This window comes from Pseudoliparis swirei, chromosome 6 (genome assembly GCF_029220125.1).
Source record: "Pseudoliparis swirei isolate HS2019 ecotype Mariana Trench chromosome 6, NWPU_hadal_v1, whole genome shotgun sequence".
In the NCBI taxonomy this organism is placed as follows: Eukaryota; Metazoa; Chordata; class Actinopteri; order Perciformes; family Liparidae; genus Pseudoliparis; species Pseudoliparis swirei.
Window position 1 is genome coordinate 16,511,571 of NC_079393.1, and position 18,128 is coordinate 16,529,698.

Below are 18,128 nucleotides of genomic sequence, written 5' to 3' on the forward strand. Positions count from 1 at the left end.
TCTTTATAGGTTTTTTGTAAATTCAAAATCTCGGTTGCGAATCTTGGGAGGATTTTGGAGATGTAACACAGAGGATCTATGTTCAAATAAAAACAAATCTTGGCAGAGGTCAGAGGTCAAAGGTTATTGGAATGAGGTACAATGACCTCCAGCACACCAGGACATTCTCTCTATAGAAATGTCATTCTTACTGCAGTGTGGCTGTTGTGCTACTGGCCCAACCTCCCACTGTGTTGTCACTGCGTGGAGAGAGAGGTAACAATCAGCTCAGACTACTCTAGAAAATACTTTTCCTTTTCCAAAACAAACTAAAGATTCGATGGATGGCGAACGTGGAGCAATGCAATTTATGACGTACACATGTCTGGTTATGAAGTCAACCTGTTTTGCAAATTAAATAAATCTATCAAAAACTTTTACCACATAGAAAGTAAAGAAAGTACAGGACTTGATCGATCAATGAGCACTTTGCTCCAGTGCGGACATTGATTATGAATATTGAACAGATACAACAGGTAAGTTAAAGAGTTGAAAAAGGAAGACAATTTGACAATGACTTTAAATTGTCACCACAGACGGTTTCCAGTGCTTTTATTTACAGAAAAGTGACTAGACTTCATGTTACTGTACACTTTGATAATTTCCCTTTTTATAAATACCCACAGGGTAATAGGTCCTCAGTAGCTTTGAGTGCATTATAAGACACACAACCCTAGGTTAATGCGTCTTTCACTAACCATACAAAACAGAGTACCAATTGTAACATAGAAAATAAAGGATACACCATGTTACAAAGTTACAGAAAATACATACTATATATATATATATAGTCACAGTAAAACAGCAAAAAATCTCGCAACAGAATACAGACGCAAAGTTGTTTTTGAGTCACTGCATTCAATCATTTAAAAAACTATCAAGGTGGAGACACCTGAACACATCAATTAAGGAGTTTACATCCCTGTTGTGTTTTGTCTGTGTGCCACTGTATGCAACTGTTGTCCAAAATGTACTTTAAGGCAGTACAGTTCATCCACATCCTGCAGCGGGTCAATAATAAGATGCTGCACAATGCTGAGCAACAAGAGGAGACAGCGGTGTCACTGAGGTTGTAGTGTAGTCAGTGAAGGCCGACAGCACACTGATCCGTCACTGACTTAACTGAAGGTTGGTGTGTTGATCTGTGTGCTGACTTGTGAGACTGACAAGGGAAACAGAGGTGAACATTCCTTAAAACAAAAGGCACAGCTTGGCAGCAGCATTGCACTCCTAAAATGATTTTACTGCAAGTTCATTTTATATGATTTAAATGTCTTTTTCTCCAGCAGTGAGGAAAACATCTTTTTTTAATAAACCTCTGCACAAGTTACATCACAATCGATAGTGATTCAGAGACTTTTCAAATTGTCAGAACGTCCATACCATGATTCCTATCACCATGTACTCTCTGCTCCTCCGGTTTCATGTACTTGATTGGAAGTGTTCAGAGACTTTGCATCCACCAGTGTGGCCGGCCTGGAGCTTTTACCCAGGTGTCCAGAGGTTTGTTTATTTTGCCCAGCCCGTGGTGGCCTCTCCGTTGATGTAGGCAAAGCCGGGGAAATGCTGCGAGTGTTCGTACTCTGAGTTCCTGCGTGGGCCCAGGGGAGAGTACAGTTCCCCAGAGGCGGCATAGCGGGATGAATGCATAGGTGGGCTGGTGTAACAGCTGTTAGCTGGCGACACATCTGGCCACCGGGGGGCAACGGGTGCGGGGTGTAATCGGGGAGTGCTGCCCATCAAGCAAGGCTCCATTCGAGACATCTGGCCGTTGAGCTGGTACTGAGGAAGGGAAGAAGAGAAAAGAAGTTATGGCGATGCAGCAATGCCAAATACTGAGAAGCATCAAATCTACAGTAAAACTTAAACTAATGATTATTTTCATAGCTGATTAATCTGCAAATTATTGTCTCTATTGTGCCTGAAGTCTAAATATATTTAGTTTACGATCATTCAAGATGAAGAAAAGCATAAAATCAGAGCATTTAGAGGGCAGAACCGACTAATGTTTGGTGTTTTATTAAAAAGTGACTTAAACGATGAACCAGGTATCAGTTATCACAATAGTTTCAGATTAATGTTGTGACTTGACTAATAAATTAATCAAGTAATATGTTATATATTTTCATCACTTTAAATATTAAGGAAGAAGGAAAATGATTTCCTTTCTTTTTGAGAGTAAGATGAGAGGTTTCAAAACCACTCTCAAAGCTGTCTGTTAAATATAAGGCTCACTTAGCACAAATGCTAGAAACAGCTAGAGTGGCTCTGTCTCAGTGCATATACCCCTCTATACATTTCACAGCGTTGTGTGTAATGAAACAAACCAGATCTAACATGTTAACACAAAAATAAAGCAAACAAGGGTATTTCCCAAATTATCAAAAATATTCCTTTAATTAAAGTTAAAATGCTACAAAACTACTTGAGAAAAACAGAATAACTTATTGATTAATTTGGCTAAAAATAATCAAACCCTAACATGTTGATAAAAAAATTAAGGACAGATCTTAAAAAGCTTTTAGAAAATACCCACTATGTGTAACTTTTTAATTGTATGATCTGTACTCACTTCAGGTTGCTGAACTCAACACATTCCCAGAACACGTACAGAGGACCTGACCTTGTGTCCTCAAAGGTAGCCAGAGCCCTCCTGATATCATATTTGATACTGCGTTAGCCCTGTAGCGGTGTATTGTGTGAACTGACCCTGCGATGGTAATTTCCTGTCAGGGGAAATTGCTTCACAAGTTGAACGACAATGGTCAAAATTGAAAATTAAGTCACTTAAGAAAATTAGACATCAGTAGTTGTCTTGTTTTATATTTGTTGCCTATGGTGACTGAACCCTTACAGTTTTAAATAAATCTGCCTGTTGATAGAAATATTTTGTACAGATGGGGATCCAACAATGTTTTGTGTTCGTCTCAGCTCCATCCCCAACCTCTCTCACGGACAAAGTACAGGCATTGTCCCCGATTTAAGCTCAGAATGGCTTCAAAAAAAGAAGTGGAAGTACGACCCAATTTCCCTTTTCTAACTAAATATAAACACGACAGTCGATTCCATTATGAGGGATCACGGCATGGAAAAAGACAGTCAGTGCAGGTCAGAGAGCAGAACAGACGGCTCAGCTGCCTCTTGTTCACAAGCAGAAAAGAGACCATTGAATAACAATATTTTAATAAACGCCCCCTTGCCGTGCTCTGTGGCTACTGGCTCAAACAGATGACGAGACTATTGAGAGCTGGAAAGAGGAGTAACAGAGCAGGGCCCCTCTTGGCCGGGCCACCTTTCACTGTCTGCTTCCGCTGTGAGGAGAGGGTGATTGGGGGACTTTCAGAAACACTACGACTGCTGAGGCCCAGCTGGTCTCCTCCCACTATAAAGCAGCAGCGGCTGGAGGGCCCTTGACAGGAAATTACCATCAAAAGAGTAAACTCACACCAGTCGCTACACAAGCTGCAACGTCAGTGACTCCGTCTCATCCTCACAATCATTTTTTCCTCAAATTTAAATCTTCAGACTTCTATGTACTTTGCTACAAATTGTACCAAGACGTGCTTCAAGCATCTCACACATAGCCTATTAACTGTGTACTACATATGTATGCTCTCTTTCGGTTTAATTTGGAATAATACTAAGTTTAAATAGGATGTAGAATTAGAACATTTCTTAATTGATTTACATATATTAAAAACGCTATTAAACCTCTGTTCTTGACTGTGACTGACCTGTGCAGACGACCGGTGGTAGGCCGAGTAGTGGAGGGGGGTTGTGATCGCCGGCTCATGGGCCAGACTGGGATACTGGCTCTGGATGGAGTGAGGATGCTGGTTGGCATAGCTGCCATAGTTGTAGCTACCAGTATACCTAGAATGGAGGAGGTAGAAACCCCATCAAAGAAAGTCCTCAACAAAAATAAAATTAATCTCAATACCAAAATCATAATTACCCATGCTCCTCTCTGTAGACAGGCATCCGCTGGGTGGAGGATGGTGGTGGGAGTGGAGGACTGCCCCTCATACAGGACAGCTGCTGTCCGGCCTCTGGAGTGGAGCCGCTGGCCGTTGTCACTGTGTATGTAAGGGACCAGGTATATGACTGAACAGCGCCTGGTAGACACATATATGGACACAAAGAGAATGTGTTGGCTCAAAGACACTATGTGCAGTGAGACTTCTGCTTATTTAGGATGTCTGGGGGGCAGCGAGGCTTGTCTCACCGGTGGTGGGGGTGACTCCAGTGTACTCCGGGGACACGGCTGCTGTGGGGGAGCTGGCCGAGGACACGCCCACAGAGTGGACTGAGCGAGCGGGAGAGTAGGATGCTGGAGACGGAGAGGCTGGAGTGGTTTCTGTCTGTGAACTCCTCCTCTCTCTCTGCTGAAGGTGTAAAGAGAGGACAGACCATGTTATCGTGCATTTATAAAGGTTAAAGAGCCACGACTTGCATCCATATCAACATAAATAAACAGTTTGTACAACTCTGGGCTAATAAGAATAAACAACCTCAGTGGAGCACTAAACATACAGCTCAATGTTTTAGGGGAGGTTTCAAGCGGTAATTTGAATATATTTGTATATGTGCGCAGAGAGGGAACTCTAAAGTGAAAGAAGTTTATCCTTTCTTAAAAAATAAAAGAAACAAAATAGCAATTTAAGATTATTTCCATCACTGATTATTCTGCTGTTGATTCTCAATCAACTGAATACTGACGGAGCAGAGAAAAAAGTTTTGACAAAGAATTGACAAAGTTTCCTAAAGTTGGAGGGCAATGTTTTCAATGTCCTGGCTTTATCCACCAGTCCAAACCCAAAGCTTCTTAGCTTATTATCAACAGAAAATCTTCACATCTTGGGATCAATCAATTTATCAATTAAAACCAATAACATTACCTAATTGTTGGACATCTCTACTTATTCTATCATCTACTTCGACATCATATATTTCTCAGCAGTACAGTCATTATTTACCGATCAGACCCCAGGAAGCAGTCTTACCTGTGCTGCCCTCTCCCTTCATTGCCTTCATGAGGTCGTTGGATCTCTCCTGGCAGTGCAGGGACTCCAGCAGGTAGAGAACATAATCATCAAACATGAGGTGGATCAGGTGGAAGGACCCTGTGTACGGAGAAGACAGGAGGAGCTCTTTACAAATAAAGAAAACTCAGAGGTGATATAGAAGTTATGTTGAGTAAAGACATATTGACAGGGAGACCTGGTTATGTGGTGGAAAACACCAAAGGGCTATTTAGGTTTGGGATAAGACATAAATGACGATGACATCACATCCTGATAGGATGTGATCAGAAAGAAGTGAGTATGCTTGTTTCCGTGAACTGAGTCAGTGCCAGAAATATGTCAGCTGACCCCGGGGTCGCACGGAAGATGAGACCGTGGCATGTGAGGGAGTGTCACAATTGTGTCATTGTGCGGGTCGCTGTTGCCGCCGTGCGCACAATAAACACTTGTGGCTATTCAAGGGAGCGGGTTGTAACACTGACCGGTTATAAAATGGAAAAGACGGGGACACACATCAAGAGAGGGGAGGGGAGGGGAGGCTTTTGTTAATTAGCTGTTTGTGCACAGAGACCTGCTTTATCAAAACACTGCAACCAGCTGTGTCTTTGATATTCACAGACAGGGCAAAAGGACACAAGGAGAGGAAAGAGAAGCCATTTTCTTTTCTTTCATTTTTACAACTCTTCACTTATTGCCAACCGTGGGGGTGCACAATCTATTAAAGTGGCCATTTCACTTGTTTTTACACTCTTTTTATTTTAGACATGAGATCCATACTTGAGAGGACTCAATACATGTTTATTTGGTTGCACTAAACCCTGTTTTAAGTTAATAAACTTACACCAGCGTCAGTTTAGTGCTGATATGGACATCAATTACCAGATGTTTTTGTGAACCGGTCTGAACCCTAGAGCACTAGAATATCTTTAACCTGGACATTTTACATTAACGTCTCTGGATTAGGGAATGCAACATCTTTGTTTTGGTATGATTTTATCAATTTCTTTTATATGTGAATTATTCATTATGCTTAGCGCATATTCCTCACGTGAAAAACAACTAAATTCTGCCTTAAGTGAAGCAGGAATTAACCAAAAGTCCCAGTGTGCAGTTAGTTATAGCTACGGAAGCGATTTGAAATGTTTTTTCTCTCATTATATTGTTATTTAAGGGCGACACTCGGATGATGAGTTAATCTGAAATAATAATAATACAAAAGCTTAATTTGTATGTTAGGAAAGGACCTTTTATTTTTTTGTTTGCAATGTAAGAAGTTATGTATATTTATTTGATCATGTTTCACCACTGCAATGGCATCTGTGGTATCTTAAAAGTCTGTGTGGAGCCTTCTATGTGCATGACACAATAAACTACAATATATAACTTTTCCTTATACTCATGAATCATTGTTGACGTGTATTTCCGTCTCTCTGTTGCATTAAGAGATGATGGACAAAGCATTAGCCGCTCACCAAAGCTGGGCGCGCTGTGAAGGGTCATATCCCGGATGACTCTCGTCCCAAAACACGACCACATCAGCAGGAACTGTTGGGCCACCTTCTTCAGGAACCTGGGCCTCTTCCCTGCCACCTAGAGAGAACATTTCCATGTGAAAAGAGGGGGAAGGGTCGGGAATCCGGCGTAGAATTAACCCCTGGGTCCACATTGGGGCTTAACCCTCAGGAACGAAAAACATGTCAACAAGTCAACTATTTAATTTGCCCCGAGAGAACGCCCTCCTATTGAACTATTGTCTGGGCAGTCCAAGACGTTGCCAGGGCGACCACATTTTACAAGCCCATATCTGGCACATAATGGACGCAAATGGGAAGCTTGAAGACATCATTAACTAAGAGGATTGCAACGCAAGAGCCTCTGTGTGAGAAATACACGCAGAGACGAGCTTTAGGTAGCAGGTGTATTTTTAAGGGCAAAATAACTTCTGCTGCGCAAACACTTGAAACATTTAGTTAAAATCACAGTCGGTTCAGGTTTAAAGACCTATTTTTCCGAAATGAGTGGTAAAAAGTAAATGTTGGCTGACCTTGACCACACAGCGATCCACCATCAAGTCCAGCCACTCGATGTACGCCTCGATTGGAGACTGCTCCTCCAATAGATGGTCAAACTCCTGATACACTGTGGCAGGAGGGAGAATGTCAGCCTATATTGTTTTTTACGTCACTTGAAAACAAAGAAACAGGAAAATATGAATGCAAATGGCGTCTTTATGTGACAACTGCAACATATCAGTGACCTCTGAACCTGTCAGGACTGATTCACAGGAGTGAGACTGGAGTGAATTGAAGATACTCCGCAGGGTGTTTCAGAGGAGTGTGAACTTGTTTAACCTCTTGGTCTCCATCATTAATGCTTTGACTCTGCTGGTCGTGGGAATGATTGTCCCTCGTGGTGTTGTTTGCGTAGCAGTAAAGTGAGATTCTCCCTCTGGCTGGGTGTGTTTGAGTGGATTCAGTTTAAAAGCAAGGACCTACGGTGGATAATAAGCTGCCTGTGCTCCTCTTGTGAGTCCTCCACGGTGTAAAGTGTCTGCTTGGTGATGCTGTCCAAGTCCACATTCCTCCAGTCCTCCAGCATTTGAAAGGTGATGTCGACACTGTTTATCACAGTCCGTGACGCCTGGGGACAGATAAATTGACAATATTACAAGAGCATACCCATATCCCTTATCTTATGTGTTTGTTCATATGGATTTTATTAAAAAACATTCAGTCCACGATAGGCACCTGACATAGATGGTTTAATGATGTTTGCCGCTTTAGAATCTGAGAAAATCTCCTGGATACTGCAAATAAAAAAGGATAAGGAATATGGTTAGTCCAGTGTGTCATCATTTAAACATTGTTTTTAAATAACATTCTCAAGATGTAAGCTATCATGATGAGATGTAGATTATAATCTTACATTCAAATTTGATATTCCTCAGGTTTTCAGGAAGGTCATGAAGTGCTATTTTGAGCCACTCATCAAGCTGTTTGGCAAATTTTCGAATAACCTGAGTCAAACTGTTTGGATGAGAGAAACAGGAGCATGATTAGTACATTGGACGCCATTTATCAGTACTATCCATATCCTATTACACAACTCAATCGTTTGGTCTATAACATTTATAAAAATTGCCAAGTTCCCAGAAACTAAGGCAAGGTCTTTAAATTACTGAAGCAACCTCAAACTGAGATGTGGTGAAAACTAAATGGATCAAAACACTATTTCCAAACACAAACATTTTCATAATTTCGTATGTGAAAGAAAAGAAGCAAATGGTGTGTTTGACAGCTGGAACCAGATCATTTATAATATTTTTGCCCAATAAACTATCAGACGATTAGCCAATTTTATCATCTGACAAATTGAGGAATTATCTGACAAATATCTTTTAAATTGTGCTTAAACATCCAGATCACAGCAAATAATTGAACCTATTTATTTATTTAAGTGAACCTCGCTGATGTGCAGATCTTTAGGCAAAACCTGCAGTGGAACCGCAAATTGTTCTACACAATAATACTCACAAATTAATCTGTTTATATGGAAGTAAAATATAGTCAAAAATTATATGATCACAAGAAAGCCATTAGTGTGTATGGTATTATTATTAGTAAATTTACTTGACAGGGTTAATGTAGCAGCTTGAATACACGTCTGTTGTAATGTCAATGCAATAAACAAAACATGGCACCCCATGTATTCTTTTCAGGAACAACAGATAAGAACATGGTATAAATTCAATCCTTCAACAAGAGTGAGGGCTCCCCCAGGTGCTCACCTGTCAGGCAGTGCTTGCAGGACGGTGGGCATCAGCACTCCAGAGATGGCCTTGTAGAGGATGGAGTCGCAAACCCCGACTATGTTGACCACGGTGGAGGAGCCGAGGACAGGCAGCATGTGGGGGGGCATGCCCTGCCAGAAGTGCAGCAAGAAGCTTTGGACCTGAAAGAGACACACACAGACTTCAATGTTATGGGAAATAGAAGTAATTTGTTTAACATTTTAAAAGCTATAGTAACTAGTTACACGCAATCAAACGTGTTGTTCGGTAGAATAGAAATGGATCTGTAAAATGGTCGTAAACAAAAGAAACTTGCCTCATCGAAGTTGGCTCGGATAACCGTGTCCAGTATCCTCTGACAGTGCGTTCTGTACATCATGATGAAGGTTGACACCTGTGGGCAACAACAGAGTATTAACGTAATTGCATCACAAACGTAACTGGTTTTTTTTCTCTTATGGGAAAAGTAAAAAAACAAAAGTGCTACAAAAACAAGAGAATAAATCTTGCACAAAGCATGTCAACCAATAAATACATGTTACAGGTCTAGGCAAAGGCAGAGTAATATAAAACAAGCTTTAGAGATCAGCAAAACACAAACCATTTAAAATCATGGCCCCTCTTTAAAAGCCAGACAGCTAGTGCCTGTCCTTTGTCCATTGCTAGATCTTATTATCTCCCCCAAAAGATTAAGAGTTAGTGAAGAGCCAGCATATAAATCCTCAAGGTCCTTCTCTAAATGCAAACCCAGTGAAGGTCCCAGGCAGATAAAAGGCTGGAGCCAGAGGGGGCGCAGGGATGGTGAGATGGCAGAGAGAGGTGGGAGGGGGGTGGCTGTAAGGATGGACTTTTAAAACTCCTGTTTACCCTGTCTTCTGGCAGGTTGGCAGGCAAATTTAGGTCTTTGACATTTGGAAACTCTGGCAGGAGCGTTCCCAGTTTGGAGCGCGGTGAATACGCCACTGTCTGCTTCGTGACCTCTTTCTTCCCCGTCTCGTTCACCCACGCCGCTCCCTTTTTGGAGTACATCACATCATAATACTGAGAGGTCTCCTTCACGGCTATGCCGTAGTAGTGGTACCTGAGGAGAGCAGAGGGCGAGCGGGTGAATGACGTCTTCAAGGTACAAATACAGAAAACTAGAGCTACAGAAAACAGGGAAAGCAAAACTTAGAATGAAAGAAAGTTAAGACATTTTAGAAAGACATTGCTTAAAAAGTTATTTTAATCAGATGTATAACGTTTTTTTCTCTGATTTTGTGTTTGGTTTAAATAGTTTGGAAGAACAAAATAATCTTATTGAAGGGTACAGGACTGTCTCAGAAAATTAGAATATTGTGATAAAGTTCTTTATTTTCTGTAATGCAATTAAAAAAACAAAAATGTCATGCATTCTGGATTCATTACAAATCAACTGAAATATTGCAAGCCTTTTATTCTTTTAATATTGCTGATTATGGCTTACAGCTTAAGAAAACTCTAAAATCCTATCTCATAAAATTTTAATATTTCCTCAGACCAAGTAAAAAAAAAGATTTATAACAGCTGAGTGTTTGTCAAGGCTCAGGAAACCCTTGCAGGTGTTTCGAGTTAATTAGACAATTCAAGTGATTTGTTTAATACCCTACTAGTATACTTTTTCATGATATTCTAATATTTAGAGATAGGATATTTGAGTTTTCTTAAGCTGTAAGCCATAATCAGCAATAAATCAGAATAAAAGGCTTGCAATATTTCAGTTGATTTGTAATGAATCCAGAATGCATGACATTTTTGTTTTTTTAATTGCATTACAGAAAATAAAGAACTTCATCACAATATTCTAATTTTCTGAGACAGTCCTGTATACGTAGTCAGATCTTTACTATCAGACTACTATTAAATGTGATATTGCATCAGGTTGAGATTGTGAAGATATCCTTAAAAAAGGTAAATAAATGTAACCGTTTAACGCCTTCGATAAAGTCTCAGAAACCGCAACGGAATGAAGTTATTTTAACCGTGAATTAATTCAAAATAATAATCTGGAGTTAAGAAAAATATAGAACAATTTTCATGTTTAATATTTAAATAATCAGTAATTATTTAAATGAATGCCCCAAAGAATAAGTAATAGTTTCGAGGTAAGTTTCAAGACAATATTAAAGTTCAGTACATTAGGATCCTGAGGTCAGAATATTCCAATCGGCACAGAAGCTTTATCCTAAGAAGAGGACACAAAGAAAAGAATCCAGTAATCAAGCAATAACCAGACAGAACACATAGAAAATTTCCAAAAAAATGAAGAATAGAGCATGAATTTAAAATTGGAGTAGAAACTTGATAGACTTGTTAGTTAACAAATATGCATTTCGATATAATCTTGATGTGGGGAAAGAATGTAGAGAAATCTAGAACTTCTGAAGATGTAGTAAGACTTAAAAGACAGCAAAGATCAGTCATCAGAGCAGAAATATCTCAATGCAAACTCAAATCCTAGCAGACTATCAAGCAGTAGATACGATATCTAGTAATGATTGAAGAGCTCAAAGAACCATAATGACACTCATGAAACACTACAGCCAAGGCAGACAGAATAGAACAAGCTACATAGATACTAAATATAATATGGCTAGAAATAGTACAAGATAAAATATGATGAAATGTATTTGCATACAAAGAATTTATAGTGTTTCATAGAAGATGAAAAGAAAGAATTTGTGAGATTAGTTGAAAGTGCAAGCTAGGACATAAATGCATCAGATTAATAACTAACAATCATAAATTACAATTAATGACACTGAGTGAGATGATTTAATCATACGTGCCTAGATAAATCAGAATAGTAAGAGCAAGACCAGGTACTATGCAGCCTCATGAGCAGGTAAGGATACAGAGCAGTAGCTGACAATTGACTGACAGTAGGAATCAGCGTGCAAACAAGAGGAGGTAAAGTGAAAGTTTGAGGAAGGCAGCAAGAGAAAGTGGCAGTGAAAAAGAAAGAGAAGAGTAGAAGAGGAATAATGCATAATGGAAGGAGTTACATTGACGAGATGAGAATCAGATGAAGGAAAGAACTGAACTGGTCAATAATCTGGCATCTGGACAAACTAGACAAGTCAAGCAGGATACGGTCGGAGAAGAGGAAGACAATGATACGAGGTCAAAGTAGAAGAAGAAGTGAGCGCAAAGGTGATACAAGCGTAAACAAATGAAAAAGAAAGGAGATAGCGAAAATAGGTGAAAGTGATGCTGATTGGACAAAGTAATGATACCTAGTGACAGGATTGATTGCAGGAGTAAGAGCATACAAGTACTGACAAGCAATCCAGATCCATTAGATGTCAAGCATGAAGAAGCCACATGCACTAGACACATACAATGCATCTCCTCCACGGTTACGTGCGTTATACTATCGTCAGACTTTCCAGTCTGCCAAGCTGAGGTCTAATGATTTATTGTGACCAGTAGTCTTAAATATAGTTATTGTAACAATAAGAGTGATTAGCGCGAATCATGTTGGACTCAGAAGTCATACTGTAGCTGTTTAACAAGCCTCTTCAACGAACGTCTACTTGCAGTTACCAGGTCTCCTACGGGCTCATTGGTAACTCTGCACATTGCAGCAGAGCATTGTTCCACTACTAGCTTCTATAGGAATCGTAAGCATCAACATGCTGATTAGACCAGCTAAGATGCACATCATGGAAGTTCAAATGGGTTTCACACAGTCAATGATTTTTAGCAATATCTGGACATTAATTCTTTGTCAGAAGGCTAAATTGGAGTACTGAAGCATCAGAGGTATAGACTCATGCTGCACGGCCTGTAATTGCCCAAGAAACGCCAGTGGATCTTCAGTTGGTCTCATGTGATTGAGGTATTAGTGCCTTAAGTTGATATAGAAGTCAATCGTCTAGGCCTCTGATCAGACCAGTGACTGCGGTGCGCTGGCTGAATCCTGTGCTGTCTGTCTGGGTCTGATGAGAGCATCTTATCATGAGCATCCATGAGTTTGAGCTACACTTGAGCGAGCTGAGTCTTACAACATGCTGGTTTCTGACATGTCACATGAGCTTTGATAGTAGCATTGCAATGATGCTGGACTGTCTGATGCTGGCCTCTGTACCTCTAGTGGTACGTGGCGTTGCACTCATGTCAATCAGAGTCAGTTTGACTTACCCAAGCTTTCATCGGAAGTCAACATGGCTTTATATTAGCGCAATACTTATAACAGAATTCCTATAAAATGTAACTTTAATACACATTATAATTACTAAGAATAGACCAACTAGACTTAGCAAAGATGACATTCATATGTATTATCTTAAGGACTTCAAGAATTCTATTCAACAATAATTGAAAATAATTAGTATAATTACTTCATAAAATACTAAAATACATTATCATGATAGTCGTAAATTTTACAGCAAAATCATATACTTAAATACTGAAACTTAAGCTATACCTCAAATTAATGACTTAAACATGTAAAAGAATGCACAATGGTAGATCTATCACAAATTGGCTCAAAGAGATGATATAGTCAAATGCGTATAGTTAGCGTAATAGATGCAAGAGCCGATAGCATGAATCTGTCAATCGATTCATGTGGGATCGAGCACGTTGGCACTCAATGTACTGATGGTGCAGTGCACGCATCTGTTGGCAGATGATAACGCTCCAGTTTGCAGAATCATCAGTCTGCCTAGATCTGTGGAATCATTGGCAGTAATCTGTCTGAATATTTAAGCATTTTCAAGATCATGCATGTCAGCACTGCAGAACTAAGCATCACTTCGATTACCCATGTGGCTCAGTACGCACAGGTGAAAATCATATCATAGTTACTGTACTCATGGTTTGAGCAAGCTAGGACTCAGCAGACGTAGGTGATGCGTTCTTAGGTAGAGGTACTAATCTGGGACTCTTGCAGGAATTCTCAGTTATGATTGCGATCTTCTGTTTTGCAGGTTATGCAGCTAGGTTCTATTAAGCTCATCTTTGAAATATAGGTTATCATTTAATATCATTTAGATGTAATGATATGGAATTTAGTATATGTATCTAGATATCGTGCAGTAAAGTTATAACTAATTCAAACTATAATCTATTACTGAATACTTAAATATGAGAATTATAATTCATATTAGAATGTATGATATACAATGTTATTTATTATATAATACTGCATATTAATTAAATACATATATGCAGATTATCATGGATCAAGCTTGCAATACACTGTTATTAATGTCTATAAACAATAAGATCATATGAGTTAATCTGTTGATTGACTGGTCACAGGTTGACGATTCATGATCTGATGTGACTGGAGCTGCATGACGGTGTGTATGTATAAAGGCTGGCTACCATGCGTGCACCGTGCTCAGTCAGTATTAAACTGGCCGGAACAGGATCAAGGCCCATGGCAGCAGCCAGCTTTGCAACATTCGAAGCAGCCCAAGCACAATAGGCACAGCAGAGCCATATTGATCAAATTTAGTCGAGAGGAGAGGATAGGCAGGGGGAAGGGCGGAGGTGAGGTACGATAGCGGCGGTTGGGGTGATCCGCAGGAGGAAGTGGGGCCGTTTGGAGTTTGGTTACACGGCTGGCAACTGTACTTGCATCGGCACAGACCGCGCAGCACAGCGCAGACACAGAAGCATGACACTCGGGACAGAAAGGGCCTATGCACACACAGTCAAAAGGCTACGCAAGCGCCAGTTGACACACAGACACACTAGACCACAATACCTAATATCATGACACAATAACTGACAAGACAAGACGTGAGACAGTGAGAATGTGACGTTACAGACTGTGTATTTACGTCTAGATTTCATTTTAAGTTCTAACTTTCTAGCAGTTTAGAGTAAATAGTTTATGAAGATTAATTAGAGATAATATGTGTAGCATAAGTAAATGTCCATGTCGAGTATGCGGTAAGGATTGGATCTGGGTAAAGACTGTAGGGATGGCGGCTCCTGCTACGGAGTTTGCCCATGGCATCTGCTCAGAGTTCATGGCTGCTTGCGTGACGTTGGTCGATGCACGGAGGCACGTGGGTGCAGTGCGGCCGAACACAGCAATGTGAGGCTCTGGACGACAAGTGAGCGCTGCGAAAAACTACATGAGAGGGCCAGAAACCTGCTTCTGCCAAAACTATCGTGAGAACGTTTCACAGTTCTCTGACGTGTCAAGGAATCTGTCACTAGCATTGTCATGAAGCATGTTGACAGATCCCATTGACATCCATTCTCAAGCCCGCAGTTAGTCAGTAGGTTTAGTGTAACAGTGTTCGCCTGCTTACGTTCATCGTTGGACATGTTCCCCAGAGACGTGTGACTGGAATATCGCTTGCTCTCACTCTCGTTGAGGCATCTTTCAATCCAACTCTCTAAAAAAGACATGATGGACCACAGATCACAGAGCTGGACAAACCCTTTTAGTACAATTCAGAAAAATATATATTTTAGTTTGGACAGAAGTGAATATGTAATTATAAATCTGGTCAAAAGAATGTGATTATAACATATGTCACCGTGGGCCTTCTAATTGTCCTTTAACTCAAACATAAGTTTGTAGCAGTTTGGGTCCATTACTTTGTTTTCATTTTCATTGAAAAAGAAACTGTTGATTTAAAAACTCACTTTCTGAAGTGAACTCATTTTGTTCTGCAGCCGAAGCTATATTTACATAAACAGTGACAATCTCTGCCTATACAGGACACTTTAAATGTCTCTAATGTGACAAGGCGAGCGGACTGCAATCAATTGTATGGACAGCGATGCAGCCATGGCTCTATTTGAGATGTTTTCACCAGGACGGCAGGAATCCAGCATTGTTCCCAGGAGACTACGAGCATACACACTCGCTTAAAAGAGCCTGTGCACATTACTGGAGCATTCTGGTGGAATAGAGGCCATTGTGCTGCTGTAATTTCTACTTAGAAACTGCTCACCATGTGTGCTTTCTGTGACCGAGCAGAAGCAAAACACCAAAGCTTTCATGTAGAAACAGCCTGATACGTATAGTGGAGAACCATTTTAAATTATTGTATTTCATTCAAGAAAGGTATTCAGACTTAGATGAATGTAATTAAGAAATGTGTATTTATCTTGTTTGTTTTCTGAGTTTAATTTTTTTTCAATCTTCTTTACCAGCCACTAAATGTCCTCAGCAGAGCAATGGAATAAAATGGAAAATATTATCCCATAAATCTATTGAATAAAAATGTTATGGAACCCGATATAGAAATAAGCAGTCAAAACTACCACAGAAGTGTACACAGTAGCTACAACTTCTCAACCAGTTACATTTAACAAAATAAAACCCTCGACTAAATAATTCTTTAAAATGTGTTAATTTTTCTTTTCCTGCATGTGAACCGACAACAATCCTCATAGCAGCTGTTGCTCGGACCGCCTGTTGGCAGCACGACCTGTTGGTGCAGCCCGTGAGAGGATTGAGAGGTCACAGATAATCAAGTTTTAAAAGTCTCCAGGTGATGAGGAATCTACACCTCCATGTTCGTCACATGTTGATGGAGAAACGTCCGACTGGAGTTCAGAGTCCCGTCAAGGCTGCGGACTCACGGCCCTCTGGACGGACGAGGGGGGACTTTTATTTTCTACGCGAGATAATATTATCATTAGAGGCTCTTTAAAGGTCTTAACTGCTGTGATTAGGATTAGCATCGCCTTTCATTTCACCAACTGATTAATAATTACTCTACATGTCAATTATGATGCTTGTTACACAATAATAAAAAAACTGCCTGTAAATTTAAATTTAAACTCTGAATAAAATAATCCCAGTGTCACAGACGGCTTTCTGACATGTCTCATTATTTACCGACAGCATTTGCTAACTAAAAAACTAAAACTGGGAACGAAAAAGTGAATCCACTGAAGTGGAGCTAATTCTCCACAGAGGCTCAGATCTCAAGCTTCATTTGCCACAGGAACAGATAAATTGGGGATCTAAATAATTGGATTAAATTTGATCAACACTCATTTATTTACACACACGCAGGGCTAAACTAGTGTGCACTGCTGTACCTGCATACCACACATACATTTATTTTGAATTCTTTAACCAGTGATTTGATTCCATGAGTCATCTTTAAGTTTAGATACAAATAACATAATTTGTTTCATTCCAATCATTTAATCAGATTAATGTTTTGGAAAACCACATAATTGCTACGTTTTAGTAAATAAAAACTTTAGTTTTCCAATTTGACTAAAAATAAACGGAACATGTAGTTGAGAGCAGATACACAATACTTTAAAGGCCACCATGATGTTTGCACTTTCTTGTTACTCTTCTAAAGATGGATCCAGAATGTTGCAGCTTGTTTATCTGAAAACAGCAAAAAGCTACTTGACCGAGCAAAAAATGAAATATTCAAGAGCTATTTCCCTGCTTCCTGCGACTTTTCTTGAATCCGTCACTAAGTGACACACTTGTGACACAACAGCACTCCTCATAAATGTGCATGACCAAAAACACACTTTCACAAGCAAAACTTCATAAATTAATTTTTTTTAAATTACTGATCAAAAGGTGAAGAAAAACCGCCGAGCATCCACACACTTCCTCCGTGTGACCGTAGAGAGAGTTCGGTACTTCCAGAGCAGCAGAACCAGAAGCTCACACATGTTTCTGAACAGACGCTGGTTCTCTCAACACTTCCAGACAAAGCAAAGCGAGCAGAGATTAACAGGACTGACCTGTGGAATCCATATCAGGCTCCTCCAGCAGCCCGCAATGCATCCTCTTCCCATCAACGACACTGGCTCCTCCAAGAAAATGGCTCAGTGCACGTTTCCCCCTCCTCGGCGGCTCTCCCCTCGTCTCGCTCAGTGTTTCCGTGACCACTGCCCGTCACAGGAGATGTTAAGGATCTGAGGTTCGCCCAAAGAGGGGTGGTGTTGGCGGAGGAGAGAGGGGGGAGGTGGGAATAAGGGAGGAAAGGGGGGTAGAGACTCCAGAAATCCAGCGGGGGGAAAGCCAGACCCGTCAAAATGTTTGCTGATGTTTCATGGGAAAGGGGCTGATTTTATTGGAGCCCTGATGGGGACATGTCATTGATAGGCTTGGAAGGCTGATGAATGGCCCCAAGTCAGATGGGGATGTGGCAAGGCTCACTGGAAGTCTTTTGTGGGGCTGTTTTGAATAAGAAAAGCTCCCTCCCAACGAAAAAAAAAGAGGCTTAGATCTACGCAGTCCTAACACTGTGGCCTCCCCGTCTTCCATTATGGCATTTAATACGTTTTTATACACCCCA

General features: G+C 40.3%; 1 protein-coding gene across 1 annotated transcript; it reads right to left on the minus strand.

The window, feature by feature from the left end:
• Nucleotides 1-574: 574 nt before the first annotated feature.
• rfx4 (regulatory factor X, 4) lies at nucleotides 575-17,923 on the minus strand. The gene is given in 16 exon segments (XM_056416232.1): nucleotides 575-1,821; nucleotides 3,774-3,912; nucleotides 3,995-4,154; nucleotides 4,265-4,401; nucleotides 4,403-4,424; nucleotides 5,043-5,162; nucleotides 6,536-6,653; nucleotides 7,108-7,202; nucleotides 7,559-7,703; nucleotides 7,811-7,869; nucleotides 7,989-8,089; nucleotides 8,851-9,014; nucleotides 9,170-9,247; nucleotides 9,721-9,998; nucleotides 15,147-15,233; nucleotides 17,572-17,923. Coding segments are annotated over 16 exon segments (2,019 nt in total). The 5' UTR covers nucleotides 17,615-17,923; the 3' UTR covers nucleotides 575-1,548.
• Between the last annotated feature and the right edge of the window lie 205 nt (nucleotides 17,924-18,128).